The 19,359-nt window shown below is 42.6% G+C and overlaps 1 protein-coding gene across 2 annotated transcripts; it reads left to right on the top strand.

Moving 5' to 3' along the window:
- Window positions 1-251: 251 nt before the first annotated feature.
- ssh2b (slingshot protein phosphatase 2b) lies at window positions 252-18,921 on the top strand. 2 transcript variants are annotated; one of them, XM_085420824.1, is made up of 15 exons: window positions 252-522; window positions 4,517-4,560; window positions 12,818-12,930; window positions 13,017-13,081; window positions 13,174-13,295; window positions 13,383-13,448; window positions 13,536-13,601; window positions 13,723-13,917; window positions 14,020-14,113; window positions 14,266-14,394; window positions 14,669-14,715; window positions 14,925-15,071; window positions 15,161-15,361; window positions 15,608-16,640; window positions 17,041-18,921. In XM_085420824.1, exons 1-15 carry the CDS (start codon window positions 460-462, stop codon window positions 18,334-18,336), a joined length of 3,681 nt encoding a protein of 1,226 aa, XP_085276950.1. In that variant the 5' UTR covers window positions 252-459; the 3' UTR covers window positions 18,337-18,921. The 2 variants fall into 2 exon arrangements, with proteins under 2 accessions (XP_085276950.1, XP_085276951.1); XM_085420825.1 differs by lacking the exons at window positions 252-522; window positions 4,517-4,560 and adding an exon at window positions 10,619-10,934.
- The last annotated feature ends 438 nt before the right edge of the window (window positions 18,922-19,359 follow it).

Below are 19,359 nucleotides of genomic sequence, written 5' to 3'. Positions count from 1 at the left end.
ATTGAATTGCAATAACAATGTAGGCTTTCTGTTCTATTCTATTCTATTCTATTCTATTCTATTCGATTCGATTCGATTCTAGGCTTAAACCTTGTAATGCAATTGTTGTATGCGGTTTACATAATGGTGCATTTACACTTCTATTCAAATAAATGACCTCTTAAGAAGTAGTATTGCTTCTCTGTAGACACTCCTCATAAGTGCTTTGTTTATCTCCAGCACACACACGGTTAATCGGGATTGACAAGCTAAGGGTAGTTGCGCATGCGCAGGTGGCGCTTACAGAGGAAACAGCCGGGGAGTAGTCAAACAGTGTACGATCACAGGGAAAGAGAGGGAGGGGGGTTAAAGGAGAGAAGATCAAAAAGTCAGGTTCAACTGGGCTTTCGCCCTCACAACACAATTATGCTCGTGTCTCCGCCGTCGCTTCTTCTCAGGTGTCCGCTTCCCGGTCGCTGAATGGCGCTGGTTACCGTGCAGCGTTCACCGACCCCCAGCACCAGCTCCAGCCCCTGCGTTTCGGTAAGAACCGCTTTTCCCTGAAGCCTCCTCTACTCCTTCTACCGCCTCCACCAAACTAACATCTCCTCGATACGGAGGGCTACTTGAGGCTACATTTTTGGCTGTCTTTTTTGTCGGCTGCTCACTGTCACCCAACTGCCTTGCCTTTGTGCTGCTGCGCATGCGTGACATATAGCTACCCATCATTTTCAGTTACAGTATTAGTCGCTACTAGCTGCTAAGTTAACCTGAAAATATCTTCTTATTTCTTCTTATATACAATAAAAGGGTTAACTTGAAAGAAAATGACAGCACCTTTTGTTTTAATGCACACCGCTGCTTATATGCTCATTGTATGTACATTTCCGGTACTGTAAACGCTCAACTGGCAGTTAGTTGCTTTTACAGTATCCAGAATAGAGAAACTTTCAGCGATGGTGTGACAACAAGTCATGTCTGTTATTATGTAATGGTTTTTACCTGCATACATTGAAGTAGTCGCGTTGGTATTTGTCAAGTGACACGCGTGAGTGCAGGTATTTATTCTTACAACACTGGTGCAGTGTCCTGCCTTGTATGTAAACGAGGCTGTGGACGCGTCTTTTCTTTTTCTCTGCGGGTCTGTCACGTACCCAGACTGTCTCTCTGTCTGAATGCCTTCTATGTGTCTGCCTCTCTCTTCCTGTCTGTCTGTCTGCTTGTGTGTGTGTGCGTTTACTGAAGGCAGGAGTGTACCCAATGCAAAGCAGAGGAGCAGGTGGTTTTCCTGTTGCTACTCCCTTTGCTTGTCTGGTTTCTACAGAAACAGGGAACCCCATCAGACAGGCAGAAACAGAGGGAGGAAGCAGAGGGAGGAAGTAATATACAAGCACACTCTGTTTACCATTAAAATGTTATCTGTTTCACACTTCTGTGTGTGTGTTTTATTGACATTATGTGAAAAAGTTGACCTATATTAACTTCCCAGTGTATGTTGCATTGTCATATAGTGTTTACGGATTAAATTACACATTAAGGTGAATTCCTTGGCTTACTGTACAGCCTTTAACGTAGATTCAGAGTGTGTGCTTACTCCAAGACGGAGCACAGTAGGGGAAAGCAATTTCCCTTGTTAACTTGCTACTTGGACCCAGGAGAAGATTAGATGAACTGTGTATTTTTTGCCCCAAATCTCAACTACAATCAAGCTATTTTTCCACAAACTTTGTCAGTCATGGAATTTCTTTAGAGGGACCCTTTACCTTATAGCTCAGAGCAAACAGGTTCTGTGAGTAGGCATAATGATAACCTTCGTGCTATGTACACATATTTCTTAGGTAATTTGTCATCCACGATGAAATGTAGTTGAAGGAGCTTTTATGTCTTATCACTGAGCAACAAGTAGCAAGGAGTCTTGTCTGCTAAAGTGTCTGTCTTTCAAGAAGTGATGGTGAATTGAGGAATGAGTGTGTGCTGTAAAAGTAAGCACGTGTGATTTTTAGGAAGGTAAATAGGACAGGGGTTGTGAAGTGTATGAAGCTTTTTGTAGTGGAAATGTGCTATCAAGTTGTAAGCCACATACATATTTTGGTAGCAAATTGTACAGACACTTACGGCTTCCTGTGCTTTTTTTTTTCCCTCCCCGTGAGTGTGTGTGCGTGGAGGGGGGGGATGTGACGTGTCTGTCTGTGTGCGACATGTCTACTAGCACTCTTCCTCCCTTTATATTAGCTTGCACCCTATGTGGAGTGAATGTATCTGCTCGCTGCGTTTACAGGCAGAGCACACACATACACACATGTTCATTTTACGGTAGAAGCACTTTTGCATTGTGATAATCTTGGCTGTAACACGTAAGCACAGACTGATCTCTGGACATGCAGATCCCTGCCCAGACCGCATGTTCAGGCTTGACATTTCCATAAGCTTTGGAAAAAAAATCAATCATTTTCATACATATGCAAAATATGCAAAGTCTGTGTGTTTTCCAATCTAAACAAACACTAGATGTTATATCGTACTGTAGGACAAAGAACAGTAACAGAAACTTTGTCTAATCTGCTGTACTAAAGTTGATATTACAAATGCATCAATGCATTTTTCCCCTCCTGCTGCATACTCCGTTATGTCAAGCTCATTTTACATCAAAGGCGACATACAACCATAGAATTAAATTCCCCTTTTTGTCAATGTAAAGAAGTTTAACTACACATTTAGTACCTGAGTTTCAACAGGTTTTATCAGTGTTTATACATCCCAGGTCTCTTTGAGATTAAATTTTAGAAAATAAATGTAGTTCAGGTGCTGACTTATAAAAAACCATTTTGCATACAGGAACATTTTTTTGTTTAGTTGTTTATCTGTTAATTAATTACTTTGGTGTAGGATGAATAGCCGTAGAGGAGAAAGCTGGAAAAACTAAAAGTACACTTTAAAGTTCAAAGATTTTGCCCTCCTTCACTTTTTCCAAAGCCGTCCAGTGGACCACTTTAGAGTCTTTGCTGGGCCAGTTTTGGCTCCTGGGCCTTATTTTTGGCACCCCTGCCCTAACCTGTTCTCAGTTTTCAATAACATGTACAACTAGGTGCTTTGAATTTTTAAAGTTTCTCAATAAAATCAGTATGATTGTAATCTTTGCAGCAGTAGATATTTTAATAGTATCGTTTCCAAAAGGCCAATTACTCAAATGTTCAGCACTAAGAGTTAGCGAGGTTCTAATTATGTCGCTTTGTTGTCTAGCACACCATCTAGCAATCCAACCAATAGTTTCTTAATGAAACTGTACCAAGAAAGAATCGTATGGAGCAGAAACTTTCTGTGACACCATTACTCCAGCATCAGGTTGTTTACATGAGTTGCTTTTAATTGCACAGGATCTGTTTTAAATATCTTTATTCTGAAAGCCCACAATGGAAATCTGCTTTGGACACTGTGGCTTAAAGGAGCTGGGAACCACCTTTTGCAGTTATTGCACTTAACTGGATCCACAGCAGTGTCACAAGACCTGGCAGTATATGATAACTTGAACCAAACTTTACAGTTCTATACTTCCTTCTCACACTGATACTGCATAAATTATCTACTGGCTGTATAAATTTTTTTTGTGATCTCCAATCAGGCTAGACCCCCTGAAGTAGCCCTGTATGTGTTTATTATTATTAAAATATATATACCTTTAATCTACTTTTGTGTGATGTTAATGTCATTAAAGGCTAGTTAAGCTCACACAGGGTGTAAACAAGATAAGTACAAGCATTACAAGATAAGGGCCAGGTATTTTATCAGCCACTGAGCCTTAGCATCCACGTTTGGCACATTTTTGTTTTCCACAACTTTCGGATTTAAATGTTTCTTTTTGTCTCTTCATGTCTTCATGTTCGTGTATGTGAGCCGAGAGAGACAGAGAGATTGTGTTATTCCCTGTCCAGCCACACCTTAAAAACAGACTGAGGTCATTTTCCTGGAGAGTGTGTAAATTGAGTTAAAGCGCTCTCTCTCTCTCTCTGTCTCTGTCTCTGTGTCTCGTGTCTGTCAGGTCACGCAGTGTTGAATGTTAAGCTGGATGCTTGTGCCTTTAATGTGTGTGTGAACATGGAAATATGCAAGTTAGTCTTTGTTACCCAAAATAGGACAGTGGGATTTCCTTTCTGTTCTCGTTTACCATTTGTTTGCATGAATTGAGAGCTCATTTGAGTTTTTACTAAATTTGTTTATGGTGACGTTTTCTCTATTTAAAGATGGGCTTTCCTGTGATTTCTTTTTTTTTTTTTCTTTTTTTTTTTTTTTAAATGGCACTTTTCTTTTAGAAGTTGGGAATCTAATATAACAATGCCAAAATTACGTTTTTGTGCAAAATTGTGGATTGGATGCTTTTTGGCAATTCGGTGTATAAAATATTATTTCCTTATTTAGAAAAGAAGAAGAGTTGACACTGCTGATATTGGCTCTGACTGCACTCTTATATGTTGACTTTGTAATGTTGTGCTGTTGCATTTCTCTTGTTCTCAGTTGTATTTTTCTTATTTTATCTCCCCAGGAGTCAGGTAGCGGGGAGGATGACCGCCGCTCTCAGCCGAGGAGGTAAGATACCGACACACATTGAGCTCTGTGTGTTAAACTTGAAAGCATTTGGTTCACTGGACCAGAAATCCACTGGATATGTATGTTCTCAGTCTCAAAAAAAGCCAGTTCATAACACGGGGCATGTTAGGTTGTTACCCATGACCTCTCACCTGATCTGACCTGATCCGCACAAAGTGGGAGGAAAAAAAGGCTTTTCCCAAATACCCAGATAATAAATAATCATAAAATGTGTCTGACGCTGCAGGACTGCCTTTCTATACTGCTGTGACTTGAAAAAGGGCTCCTGTACTGTGTCATCATCGCATCACATCCACTGCTGTCCCTTATTACATAAGAGTTGGAATTCTGGTTAATCCAGTTTCATTCAGCCACACTTGCAACTGGTTTTCGTCCCCTGATAATTGGCTACTTCCTTCCACTGCCCGTTGTGTTTATTTGTTCTGCCACTGAACACTTTTAGGTCTCCTCTGTTATGTTTGGCCCTTTAATAATCTTGAAATCACGCACTGAATGAGATAATATGGTAAATGGTAAATGGCCTGTATTTATATAGCGCTTTACTAGTCCCTAAGGACCCCAAAGCGCTTTACACATCCAGTCATCCACCCATTCACACACACATTCACACACTGGTGATGGCAAGCTACATTGTAGCCACAGCCACCCTGGGGCGCACTGACAGTGGCCCCAGGGTGGCTGGCAGTGGCTTGCAGACAGCCCATTAGAGGGCAGCAGTATCTCTGTGAGTAACTTGCTATGTGGGTCAGGGGAACTGCACTGTTGATCCACGGGCAGATTGGTAACCACTCCCAAAGTCTCTGTGTCTGTTTGGTCATCGGAGCTCTTCATCATCCAGCTGAGATTTGTCTGTGTTTGTGCAGCTGCGACTGAAATCTGTGCTTGCTGTGTGCATGTTTGTGTGCGCAGAGACAGGTACATGATCGAATATCACTCCGAGTTAGCTCCTAAAATGAATGTTATTATTTTTCTCTCTTTTATTCTTTACACAACTGGATAAGTGTGATATTTTAATGGAAATCAGGGATCCTGTGATGCATGTTGTTTTACATTACCATGCCTACACATATTTTCCAGTGCAGCATATTTAAAAAAAAAAAGGTGAAGCTGAATGAATAGCCTTACTTTGTCTTGACTTCAAAGTAACCTCAAAGCTCTTTTTTATTATCATTGTGAAGCTTTGTGATATTGTCCCCCAGAGGGGAACGCCTGTAGTGTTTTTAATACCCAGTTCACAGCTCGATTACAGGTTTGGGTGCATTATAAGCGGGGATGTTCTGGGCCAAGATGATATATTTGATATAGTAGTTGTTTGACCTGTGAGCTGTTATTAGATGTTAAAATTTGGTTAAGCTTTATTTGTATTCCTAGGCAGATCATTTGCTCTGGGTTGTAGGTCACTAAAACTGAAAGTCTTGAACTTCTTTTTAGAGCTGATACCAATGCAGATTTTGTAATACTTGTTTATTGGATATAATCAGCAGGGTGGCACGGTGATCAGCACTGTTGCTGCACAGCAAGAAGGTCCTGAGTTCAATTCCACCATCAGTCTTTCTGTGTGGAGTTTGCATGTTCTCCCCGTGTTTGCTTGGGTTCTCTCCGGGTATTCCGGCTTCCTCCCACAGTCCAAAAACATGCAGTTAGTGGGGATAGGGCAATCTAAATTGCCCATAGGTGTGAATCTGTGAGTGAATGCGAGTGCGAATGGTTGTCTGTGTCTCTATGTGTTAGCCCTGCGACAGACTGGCGACCTGTCCAGGGTGTACCCCGCCTCTCGCCCTATGACAGCTGGGATAGGCTCCAGCACCAGCCGCGACTCTGGAAAGGATAAGCGGAAGCGAATGAATAGAATGAATGGATATAATCATGACATGATATTATCAGTTACAGGATTATCATTATTCATTCCTTGTGTACAAAAAAAATCATATCATATCCAAAAATGAAGAAACACAAGAATACATCTTCATAAATTAAGAAATGCATGTGCAAGGGGTGTTGCAGATAATTAGAGAGTGGATCTTTTTAGTTTTGTTTTTGTAGATGTTTCATTTGAAGGCAGCAAAGTATTAAATTTCACTTTTTTCCCAAGTTCAGTTTGAATAGGAGGTGCATCTAATGTTTTAAAACTCCTGTGACCTGTCAGTGTTAGCACTATGTTTAAATGTAATCAGAGTGGAGGTAAGCCCACAGTCTTTGCAATAAAGTTTTTTAAATAAACACATGCTGCTCTCTCCTATTAGCTAAGGTGCACAATCCAACTTTTTATATAATAGACAATGTTAGGCAAAAAAATGACCTGTGGTAAATCACAATGCACTGTGATACAGACTCAAGAAGTTTTAAGGTAGATGGAGAAACTTGCATATAAACTGTATCACAAAAAAGTGCAGAAAATTTGTGGCTTGTGTCAGGATTGTTTTAATATATAAAAAACCAAACATTTTGTCTTTGATTTACTTGGAATGTATCTCCTACGTGAGACTTTGAGTGAGGGCATTAGTATGCAACAGTCTTTTTCACTGACGCAATGATATGACTGCCACTTTGTATCTTCTTCAGTTAAATTGTCAAATCTTGTTCACAAATTCAATTTTAAACTAATGAGTTCCACAGTCGCTGATTTCATACATCAGACCAACGGAAAGCCCTCAATCTGCTGCATAAATACACAGTCTCTGATATATCCTAGAGAGGTCATGAGAAAGGGCATGATGTGTAGGAATAAGTGAGCCTGTTCCCAGTAGGATTGTTAGTTTGGGCAAAGAATACTGTAATAAAGAAAGAGTTCTTTGAGTTCATTTTCTTTTTTTTCTTTGTTGTTTTGCTTTAAAATCTTTGCAGAAATAAGACTATTTTCAGCATCTGAAATAAAAGTGAGCTAGATTATTAAATACACCTTTTAAGTATCTGTAGAGAGACTTTTTTCCCCAGCTGTCCATGTCTCCTTCACCCACACTGTCAGATCATTTAATTGTATAAAAATCAGTGTAACTATTAATGAGTGCTAGCCGAGTCTTATTAAAGTCATATTTCTGTGTTTTAGTTGAAGGTAAAAGACGAGAATTATTTTCAAAAGTAAAGAAATTAACACACATGTAGGGTATAGCAAAAGGAAAAAATAAACTGATGCTGTGTGCATTTTTCATTTCACTGTTTCTTTAAGTTCAAGCTGCATGTTGCATATTCACAATTCCAGCAGCCATTCACTAAAGCTGAGCCTGTCCACTGAATTCACGTTCCCAAAGTCTCAGAGGCAGTCTGTTCGTTTTCCCCCCTCCCCGCTGCTGACGTCTGTGCCCGCTGCGCCGTACAAGTCAGCAGCTGCAGCAGAGCTCATCTCTGACACAGGTAGTGAGATTCATTCAAACTGGAATAAGGCTTCAGTGAGGCAGCGCGCCTGCCTGCGTAAGCAAGCCCCACTGCAGTGCTGCTGATTAAAGCCAGTGACATCAGCAAGTTGGTGACATCAGCAAAAAGCAGCAACATCACTGGCGGACCATGCAGAGGGGAAATTAGGAGAAAGAGAGGTTATTTATTATGACTACAATCGGAGAGTATTTCTGATCTCTTATAATCTCATAGTTCTGTAGTCAGAGGAGGGGAAAAGTGGAACAAAGGATTATATGTCTGAATGGGACTCATTTCCATTTGTGCTACATTTATACATTTGTGTGCCTCTACAGATTTGTATTCATTCTTGTGTAATTCAGATATACTGTAGTCATGCTAACAGGCTGATTTATTAGACTTCTTGTCGGTGTGTGATGCTCATCGCAGATGTTTAACAGGTTATGTGTGATTCAAAGAAATACTGTAAAGTCTGGGTGTGTGAATGTATACACAAGGTGAAGCTGCGATCACTAAGGTGACTGTCTGTGTTTGCATGTTTGGAAACATGAGAGCAGCAGAGTGTCTGGTGTCTACATGTAAAAACTACATCCTGGCATTCGCCACTTGCTATTGGATGGTTTGAATTTCAGCAGTCAAAGGGGGAGAATAGCCAGGTGGAACTTGAGAGATGGGTTCAACATCTCACACATAAACATGTGGGTTGCTGAGAGTCTGTAAATCCCAAAGGTGGGAATGAACAACCCCGTGATTATTCTTAGCTATCCCTCCAGCGCCCTTACAAGAAGATGCCACAGATCTTTCCCTAATCAATAACACCGGTTAAAGTAAGGAGGGAGGTGGTAGGGATTTTGAAGGGGTCGATGTGAGAGGCCAACAGGGAGATGAGAGGGAGAGTGGAAAAGTGGCTGTCAGGTTAAGCTGTTATTAGTTGATGAGGAAGGCCTCCCTGTGATTGTTTGTAACATGTGTCTGCCTCTGCTTAGAAACTGGTAAGTTTTTAGATACCTGTATCATTATCTGTTCTGCTTATAGCTCTGATCTTTATCAGTTCCCTTATTGATATGTTCAGGAAAACCACACCTGCTTCATTATCTCTGAGTCTGACCACTGAGCAGGGAAAAAAACGCTCACATGTGACTCAGGTCTGCAAAAATTTCACAACATTATCAGTTTGCAACTGCCAGGAGTGATAGAAAATGGGTAAGATTAGATACGCAGTCAGATGTCACATCATTGCTTTACAATATAAATTGAATTTAAACAAGTTACAAAATAATTCATTCAATTTGTAAAAGGATCCCACTTCCCATCCCTTCTCCTGCTTTATATATCACTGCTTATTCTTTATCTACTTAAAGCTTGACTGTACTGTTACACCATTTATTGTTCATGCTGTGATACATTTAACCACATGTGACTCTGCAGTCTAATAAATAAACGCTTTTCTCTTTGTAAGGATCTCTCAGACGAGGTCAAAATCTGTAGCTTCATTGAGCTCATCAGCCCAGTTCATCGGTTGCCTCTTGGGTCAGAGACACAGGTCGACCTAAGAGGAAAAACACCACACTGCAGTTGTTTATCCCGGGATATAAACTGGCAGTCAGCTGGTGGCCAAATAGTTACCCTTAGTTTGTAATTGAAACCACAAGGGATCAACAAGCAGCACAACCAAGTCTAAGGTCAAGTTTCTACTTAGTTCACAGGCAGCCTGAAATCTCCTTCCAGGTTTCTCAATCTCTTTTTTTCTGTTGTTGTTGTTGTCATGCTGTTGCTGGATACACATTCAGTGTCAGGTTATGGTCCTAAGAACTAGGGGTGTACTGATTTTGAAATACCCCTGTCTAATATAACAATTGAACCTATCAACCTTGCTTAAAAGCTTTCTACCCTTTCTTATTTGCATTTTTTATGGGTTTGTTACCTTAAGAAGAAGCAAAAATTCATTACTGTTAAAGATTGTACTCGCCTATGAACAGAAAAACATTTCCTCTCAGATGTTATTGTGGAGAAAATGACAAAATACTGTGGTGTTGTTAAGGTGCTGATAAGCAGCTCAAAGTGTGTGTGTGTGTGTGTGTGTGTGTGTGTGGGGGGGGGGGGGGGGGGTGCCTCTCTAAAGTCATGCTTTCTGGGATTGCTTGGTTAGTTTTTCAATCAGGCTGTCAGCCAGACACATAGGCACATCCACATTTTAAAAAGAAAAAATGTCTTAATTATGGAGAGTTTTTATGTAGCGTCTAGCTCTCTTATTCGTTATGTTGACACAGCTGGAAATTGTCATTATTTGTTATTCTTACATTTGGCGTTTTTAAAATGTGCATGAGGCATCATTTTAAAGCAGCCACTTCCTTCTGCGTGTTACGTGGAAAAACATGGTGACCCAGGAACAGCGTGAGGAATTTCAGTGACGTCTCGAGGCTGTTGTAAAGCATATAGGAATGCCACCGACTGCCATTCTGACAGTTAAACACTTTTATCCGGGTACTTGTGGCTGTCTTTCTTGCACACTTTCACCATGTCTCCAATAATTCCTCGTAGTCTTCCTCAGACTGCTGTTGTCACGGATTGGACCATGTGTGTCTCCTCCCCCTCAGCGGCAGGATTTACCGCAGCCTGCTGCAGACACTTCAAACAGCAGACCATGGATCAGATGTTCTGAGGCACCTGCTCTGTCACAGGCGCTCTTAAATATGTTAGTGCTTTGTCGCTTTATAATATTAGATTGTTCCGCTCTATGAAATCTGTCGGTTTAGAGCTAATTTTCTAAATCTGCGATAAAAAAAAAAAATTGAATAAAAACGAAGCACCGTGTGGTCTTAGAGCCTTCGCACTGTCGTCTCCGCGCGCCCTGCCCGCACTCCGAGAGCAGCGATGCCTCCCGGCGTTGTGACCGCCCCGCGGAGCTCGTCGGCCGGCTGCTTCTGCGCCTGCTGCGGGGTGAAGATCAGACCGTATTTTACCGAGAACTCTGTGATCTCTCAGGTGGAAATTTATCAGCTGTAAGTTGCCGTGCTCACAGTCCGGAGCTTTTCTTGCTTATAGTAACGATAACACTACATGAATTATTATATTGCCTGCAGTGCCATGGTAATGGTCTACTCCAAACTTCAGCATAGACTTAGTGTGCACTTGTATGAACATGTGTTTTTTCTCTTAATGACTTCATAAGAAGGATATAGCAGCACAGCAGCTGAACGAGTGGCTGCAGGAACAGGTTTCCTTCCCTTTGCTTCCTTTTTGAGATATCTGCCAGATGCTTTTACTCATCTGCTAGGATGCATTTCTCTCCACCCACCTTTAGCTGTTCCTTAAATGCATCCTGAGGGGGGGCACAGCAGAGCAAGGCACACGATGTACCTTCAGCAGAATCAGGGGATGTGATTATTTTGTCTTCATTGTGAAAGCCACGGAACGACACTTGCATTTAATTGGAAATTTATGGCTTGGAAGAAGCATGTCAAGATATAATTTGCACAAACACTTCATTAGCACTTGAGTTAGACATCTGTCTAGTGTTTGCTTGTGTGAGTCTGTGTGCAAGCCCAGCTGTCAGCCTCTGTCCTCTCTGGCATTGTATTGCCTCTGACATATTCTTGGTCTGCCTGCAGCACAGTGCATCTACAGAAGGACTTATTTGTCAGCGTTTTCAGTGATTCCAATGCATTCACTTCTTGATTTTTGTTGATCAATGGCTTTTTTCAATATAAAAGGTTAACTAGGATGCACTATGCTCGCGCAGATATTTGTCCAGTGTTCTGTACGTCATGTCATGAAGAAAATTGGGTGTGTGCAAGTCAGCGTGGGTGTCAGAGACTCTTAACATCCACTTTTTCTAACTTGGAAACTTGCATGAAAGTTTGCTTAGTTTGCCATAATTGTCACTTCAGTAATGACTGCTGTCCATTGCAGGTTTATCCTTCTTTGCCTTTGTTTCCTTTCCTCCCGCATCATCACAGCAGACAACAACAACATGACTTCCTGTCTTTGACGGTCTTTCCTTAGCTCAAGCCTATATTTAAACTTGCTCCAGATGGAGTGACAAATTAGTCAGCGATCGCTGGTGTTACTGGTGATTTTGCTTTTACTCATCATCACAGAAGACAATGAGACTTTGTCTTTCTAGCTCACATTGTGAGGGACAAAGCCTGTGTGTAGTAGTAGTAATAATAATAATGACAATAATACTGCTTATAATAATAGCAGAATAATAGACGGGCGTCAGATATCTTAAGTCCATTACGTAAGTCTGTTGTTCAGACCACGAAGAAGCTTAGCTGGGACTGCCATCTTAATCAGAAATTGTCCCATTATTGTGTTGTTTTGGAAAATATGAGTGTTTTCTAAGAAAGCATTGAACTGAATAACTACCATTGAAATGCATTCAACTTTAATACTACAAAGTCACCTGTACTTTATATTCTGCTTTTTGTTTTTCTTTCTTCCTCTTTTACATTTGGGGGAATAAAAATCAGCATAATGAAACAAGTGTGTTTATGTCTGTATGTCACCACTGTAACAGTTCAGACCAACATAACTCATTAATTCACATAAATTTATGAAAAAATGCTTGTCATAAATTTTCATCAGCCAAAATGATTTCTGTTGCTTCATTCTGTGCAGCATTCCAGGATAATGTACTTTTCAAATGATGGAGACGGGCTCAAAATCCACACATTTGAGAAGCTACAAATTAGAATTTTTATTGAAAATGTCTGAAAATAATAAAGTGTCAAAAGTTCTGCTCTTTGCGCTTTCTGTCAGTGGACCTTGGAGAAACTTAACAAAAAGTCAGTAAAAGCTGTAAAGTCTTCCAAGGATGAGTTTTGTGATAGATGTGTGGGTGGATATTGCTCACCGTTCAATCTTTTCTGTCTTTGTGCAGCATCAGTGAAAGTTTCCTGACCGTTAAGGGAGCTGCTCTGTTCTTGCCTCGAGGAAATGGCTCCACTTCTTCGTCTGCCTCCCGTTTCTCCCAGCTGCGCAGCAAACATGCAGGTGAGGTGAAAATTCCCCCTCAGCAGCCACTGACTGTTTAACTTTTGCCATCTTGCGTCATGTATGCGTTACTTTCATTTTGCCAGGAGATATCCAGCAGCACCTACAGACGATGTTTACTCTCCTCAGACCAGAGGACAACATCAAACTGGTGGGTACCCATAAAAATACAAATAAGTCTCACTGATTTTATTTAACTGTCAAGACACAAACTGCGTTTTGTTTTGTTTTTTCCTTCTCTAGGCGGTTCGTTTGGAGAGCGCACATGCTCAGATCACCCGCTACATGGTGGTGGTCTCAACCAATGGTCGGCAGGACACGGAGGAGAGCGTGGTGCTAGGAATGGATTTTAGCCCTGTAGATGGGTGAGAGTGACACACGAGATTTTAGGTACCTGCTGGTTTTGGTGTTCTGGTTAAAGATATAACAGGAAAACTGTTTTCCCCACTCAGCTCGTGTTCTGTTGGGCTGGTTTTGCCCCTGTGGAGCGACACCTTAATACATCTAGATGGAGACGGGTAAGCAAATTCTTCAGCACAGGACACGTTAAACATGAGATCGCTAAGATTTTTAACTCACTATATTTCCTCTGTTCCTGCTCACAGGGGTTTCAGTGTATCAACTGACAACAGGGTGCATGTATTCAAGCCTGTTTCTGTGCAAGCCATGTGGTGAGTCATACTGGATAATTGGTACAGCTGTGGATATTTCTATTGTTCGTTGGTTTCTGTTTTTTCCCATTTCATTTAGAAGTCGTCATGTTTTTTTTTTTTTTTGTTTTTTTCCTGACAGGTCAGCCCTCCAGTCACTCCATAAAGCCTGCGAGGTGGCCCGTAGTCATAACTACTTTCCAGGCAGCTTGTTCCTCACCTGGGTCAGCTACTATCAGAGCAGGGTCTCCTCCGACCAGACCCGCATCAACGAGTGGAACGCCATGCAGGACGTGCAGTCACACCGTGCCGACTCTCCAGTTCTCTTCTCTGACGTGTAAGTAGCCAAGTGATGTTTGTCAGATATGTTCTCTATGTGGAAAACCGATAGACATGAACTTATTTCATATATTCTTCCACCATCATAATGTTTCTACAGACCTACAGAAAGAGAGCTGACTGAGCGTCAGATCAAAGCCAGTTTGCGGGAAATCATGATGCAGAAAGATCTTGAGAATGTCACCTGCAAAGAGGTGAGTCTGCTTCGAGCATCTCCCAGTCAAAGAAAATGTTCGGAAAATGCCATGCTATTTTATTTATTTATTTATTTATTTTTTTAGTCATTATTGTGTGACTTTACATTTTGCCTGCACGTGTCTCTTTCTGTCCTGGATGTGTTCTTTAGATCCGAACAGAGCTGGAAATGCACATGACATGCAATCTGCGAGAGTTCAAGGAGTTCATCGACAATGAGATGATTGTCATTCTGGGCCAGATGGACAGTCCTACGGAGATCTTTGACCACGTGTTCTTGGTAGGTTAACCTCTGAAACACCTCTGTTGCTTTTAGCAGCAGAGAATATAAAATGTTTCTGATCTCCCACGCCTGTATCCCGGATCTGATTCTCACAAAGTGCAAGATAGTGTTGTGTAATTTTAAATTCAGCACAGTTTTAAGGTACTTTGCTGTTGTTGGGTTTGGAGAACTCACTGTATGTCAATCATTTCTTCTCACTGGACTTCAGCATTCTGAAAAGCTTATTGGAAGGTGCTGAACAAGTCTGAGGATTCCTTTTTGTTTCCTGCAGGGATCTGAGTGGAATGCATCCAATCTGGACGAGTTACAGAACTGTGGGTAAGGACGGAGGGGGGGAAAAAAAACCCAATACAACAAAACTGACTGTTCGGAACAAAAAAACTAAAACTTGCTTTATTAGGATGAAATTAAAAGTTCTTCATTCTGTTATACCAACAAGCTCAGTTTTACAAATCAATACATACCTACATACCCCTCTCTCATCTAAGGCTCATCTTTCCTCTCGCTCATGTCTTTCTGTCACTCAGAGTTCATTACATCCTGAATGTAACAAGGGAGATTGATAACTTCTTTCCCGGTGTGTTTGAGTACCACAACATCCGTGTGTATGATGAGGAGGCCACTGACCTGCTAGCCTATTGGAATGACACCTACAAGTTTATATCTAGAGCCAAGTGAGTTTGAGATGTTTCATCCTCTCTTTTTTTTCCTGCGAGGAATGAGATCTATCGAGAATGACAATCATTCTTAATATCTACCCTAGGAAATCTGGATCCAAGTGCCTGGTGCACTGTAAAATGGGGATTAGCCGGTCTGCGGCCACAGTGATAGCGTATGCCATGAAGGAGTACGGCTGGGATTTGAAAAAAGCCTTTGATTACGTCAAAGAGCGTCGAACTGTTACCAAACCCAACCCCTCTTTTATGAGACAGTTGGAGGAGTATCAGGGAATACTCATGGCCAGGTACACACACACACACACACACACACACACACACACACACACACACACACACACACACACACACACACACACACACAGACATCCATGGTAATGCAAATATTGATACTGGCAGAAAGAAGTGCATTATCAAAATCTTATAAAACAATGTAAAACAAAAAAACAAAACCCCAAAAATATTCCTCTGTCAATTTCATGCAAAGAATTCTGAGAAGTGATATGTTACTTCATTTTCACTTTCTTCCGCAGCAAGCAGAGGCACAACAAACTGTGGCGTTCTCACTCTGATAGCGATCTGTCTGAACACCACGAGCCACTCTCCAAATCCTACGCACAGCCCCACAGCCTGGGCCGCTCAGATCCCCACAACCAAGCCAGCAACATAACTGGTCCCTCGGTAAAAGAACTGCTGGAATCACTGGGAAGTTCTACTGGCAGCAAAGCAACACACTCAACTAGTCAGCCAGATACGGGCATCCATTCCAATCAGCTTAGCTCTTCTTCCTTTAAAGGTGCGGCAGCTCCATCAGGTCATGCTGGAGCATCTCGTTCTGCTGTAGATCGGAGCAGCCGGCAGGACCGTCCTTGTTCTGACTCCACAGCTGCTTCTGTGTCTCTGTTCTCTCCTCCGCTGTCCAATGGCGTATATGACTCTGGGAATCGGCCCATGTTACCTCCTGTCTCTCAACCAAGGGCCGCCACTGTGGTGCCTGAGCCTCCAAAGACCGATAAGGTGACTGTTGCACAAAGTGTTTTGGTGGGCCAGCCTCATCCACCTCCCTCCCTTCACCACCTCCCCCACTCTCCTGCTCCATCTCCAAATCTAGCCGATGGAGTTCTAAAGCCACAGGTGTTGTCCTGTTCTCCTTCTGTAAAAACAGTGCTTGTGTCAGTGCCTGAGCCTACCGCAACACAAACCCCAAGCACAAAGCAGGCTGGACCCGACTGCCTCTCTGCCCCAGCGCTTGTCAAAAACCCAGACTGTGCCCAACAGACATATGGCTCATCTTTGGACAGTTTGGCAGCCCAACATCTGTCCACTAACGATTTTATCACTTATCCTAGTGCCATTCCACATGAAAATGTGCTGGTGTTCGGCCACACTGCAGACCACATCAACTTTTTCAGTGCCAGGGAAAAATTTAAGGGGATGAGTCTAGATGGGAAAACTCACTGTACTGCAGCACAGCAGTCGCACCAGCTGAAGAGTTGTGGCAAAGAAAACCAGCCACCACTGCAGGAGGTCTCCACCAGTGAGGGGAAGGATGAAGGGAAAAGAAAGGTAAACAATGCTTGTAGCAAACTTTCCCAGACAACTCTAAACATTTCCCGATTTGGGCCGCATATAGTCTCCACCCGTGCTCTGGCAGTGGGCTCGGGTTGGCTGTGTATAATGTAGCCACATGTATGGATGTTATGATCTGTTTCCAGGCTGCTCTTGTGTGAGATACTCACAAAATATGAAATATTTTTACATATATATTTAAGATACTTGGGACTGAACTGAACCCATAACAGTTCCTGTCAATCTTACCAGATTTATTCAGAATGGTTTTTGGTTCTTAAGCTATGTTGCGCCACCTGGTGGCACATCTGTCACAAATACATTGTGATTGTAGCAATGCTTTCATTGTGCTTTTAAATTAATGGTCTTTTATATTATATCGATTTTTTTTTTCCAGAAAATGCCTGTGCAGGTCACAGGGCTGAGGCCCAAAGAGACTTCGCCTCTTGGCTCTGATAGCCAGACTGAACCTCAAGATCCCCAGGATCAGGATGTGAGGAAGTTGAAGCAGGAAATTGAAGATAGTGTTGTTCTGGCACACAAGGAATCTGGGGATATAAAAACAGAATTGAAAGAGGAGGAAGAGGAGGCCCCCGCCTGTCTTTACAGTGACTGGACACGAGGGTCGGTGCGACGTGTTACACAGCAGCTGGAGCAAAGAATGAAACAGGAGCATGAGACCCCGCCTCTCTCTTCTTCACCGCCTTCTCTCTCTGGCTGTACCTCCAACTCTCACCGGCGTCCACACAGCATCCATTGTGCAACGTTGTCTACTTCCCACGATGCATCTATTTGCTCACAGGCATCTGCAGTTCACACGGTGCACAAGGATGAGGGAAAGGAGGATGGGAAGTCTGGACCAGCTGAAAGTGAGGGCACTCATGCTGCGATGGCGGCCCTTGGGGATAACGAAAAAAGCACAAAAGGACAGAAACTCCAGCCTGCTGAATCTAGATTGCTCTCTACCTCTTCTCCTTTCCACCACTCTCCCCATTCTCCCTTTGCGTCTGTGAACTTCCTGTGTCTGGAGGGCGTCACTGAGCTCGAGTCGGGCACAGACTGGGATTGTCCCACAGAAGGACCCCACAGTGACATTTTCAAGAGGGAGACGTGGGAGACTTTGTGTGAGCTGGGTGCCTTCCTGCAGCAGGTGAGCATGGCTGGAAAGTGCAAGGCCAGGTGTTTGGGTCAGGCGCAGAAGCGAGGTGGCAGTATCCAGAAGAGGGTTCAAGAGGTGGAAGCCAGGATTCGTCAGGCAGGGCTGACCCCTCCATCCATGATGAAGCGCTCAGCCTCCCTGGCTAAACTGGGCTGCTTGGAGCTGCTCGCCAATGACTTGAGTGACTGGGAACTTAGCCGTTCCACTGTAGCTTCACCCTCGGCACAACACCCACTCCATTCAGCCAGCGACGAATCCAAGAAGCAGCGGGTTCACAACTCTCCTTCCTCCACTGTCCAGCAGCCAGAGATCCTTGAGACAACCACTCAGAGGCTTCCTAAAGCTGGAGAAACCTCAGCAGTCTCTGCACCATCAAATCCGAATCCTCACAGTGGAAAGCCTTTAAACTTTGGCCAAGAATCTCTGCACTCGCCTGGGCCAACACTTCTGACAACAAGGCAGCAATACGGAAGGACTCACCCGCTGAGGCGGCTTAAGAAGAGAACTGTTAGCACCCTTTACCACACCATGTAACCCTCAGCAGGTGTGCATCTGTGTACGTGTGCATGAGAGAAAGAGAGAGAGATAACGTGCCCGTCAGAAACGAAAGTCAAGTGCATATTTTGGATTTATTTAGCAAAACAAGCCGACGCCTCTTGCCTTAAGGGATGTGTTTAGTAGTTTCTTTTTTCCCTCTTCTGTAAAAATCCGTGATATGGGAATCTGGTCTCAGCACAGGAAAAGCGGCAAGGCTACGACAGTCCCAGTTAACTGAGACTGAAATAAAACACTTTGAGAAGATAAAACAAAAAAAGAAAAGAAAATGTCATCCAGAGATGTACATGGGTCACATGTTTGAAATGTTAATAATACCCAAGCGTGCACATACTCATCACATCGTTGCTGGTTTCTCCTTTAGTCGACTTGATATTTTTGGCTGTCAAACGTAATGTTAGCTGGAATGTAGCCTCTGTTTCCCCTCTTCTCATGCTTTGACGTCTCTTCAGAAAAATGTGCCATTTATGCTGGAGAAAACGGTCCCTCTTGTATAATCTGGTAACTATGTTGGCAGAAAGAAAGAAAGAAAGAAAGAAAGAAAGAAAGAATAAATAAATAAATCACACCAACACCTGCTTGTCAAACCGGCTGATTTGGTCCTGAGCATAAAAGTCGTTGGACGGAGACTCTTCGTCGCGACAGAATAATTCCAGTGAAAGTCAGTCGTGAAGCTCTGACTCTTCCCTCAGTGTAAGCTGCATATGCAGGTTTTCACCAGTTTATTTGAGCATAATGAAAAGAGAAGAGGCCTGCTTTTTGTTTAGTTTGTTTTAACTACACAATACCTCAGTAAGTCAACCAAATCTGACCTGCACAAACATCCGACTCCGGGTTCCTGGAATGTACTTCTCAATCAGAAACACGTTTGACTTCATCACTCAGTAAACTGTCTCTCCTCACACTCCAGATGCCACACAAACTAGAGTTTTGTTTATGTTTAACTGTGTGAGAGAGAGTAGGTCAGGGTGCTGGGGTTTAAAGGCAGAGTGTATATTTGTG

Source organism: Rhamphochromis longiceps, linkage group LG10 (genome assembly GCF_057381845.1).
Source record: "Rhamphochromis longiceps isolate RC_006_pf linkage group LG10, R_longiceps_female_GT1.1, whole genome shotgun sequence".
Lineage (NCBI taxonomy): Eukaryota > Metazoa > Chordata > Actinopteri > Cichliformes > Cichlidae > Rhamphochromis > Rhamphochromis longiceps.
Note: the sequence above shows the minus strand (reverse complement) of the source record. Positions and strands in the feature narration are given on the sequence as shown.

Coding starts and splice junctions, on each gene's coding strand:
- ssh2b (XM_085420825.1), top strand. CDS start 10,807: ATGCCTCCCGGCGTTGTGACCGCCCCGCGGAGCTCGTCGGCCGGCTGC. Junction 10,935..12,817: donor CAGGTGGAAATTTATCAGCT/GTAAGTTGCCGT, acceptor GTCTTTGTGCAG/CATCAGTGAAAGTTTCCTGA. Junction 16,641..17,040: donor AGGATGAAGGGAAAAGAAAG/GTAAACAATGCT, acceptor TTTTTTTTCCAG/AAAATGCCTGTGCAGGTCAC.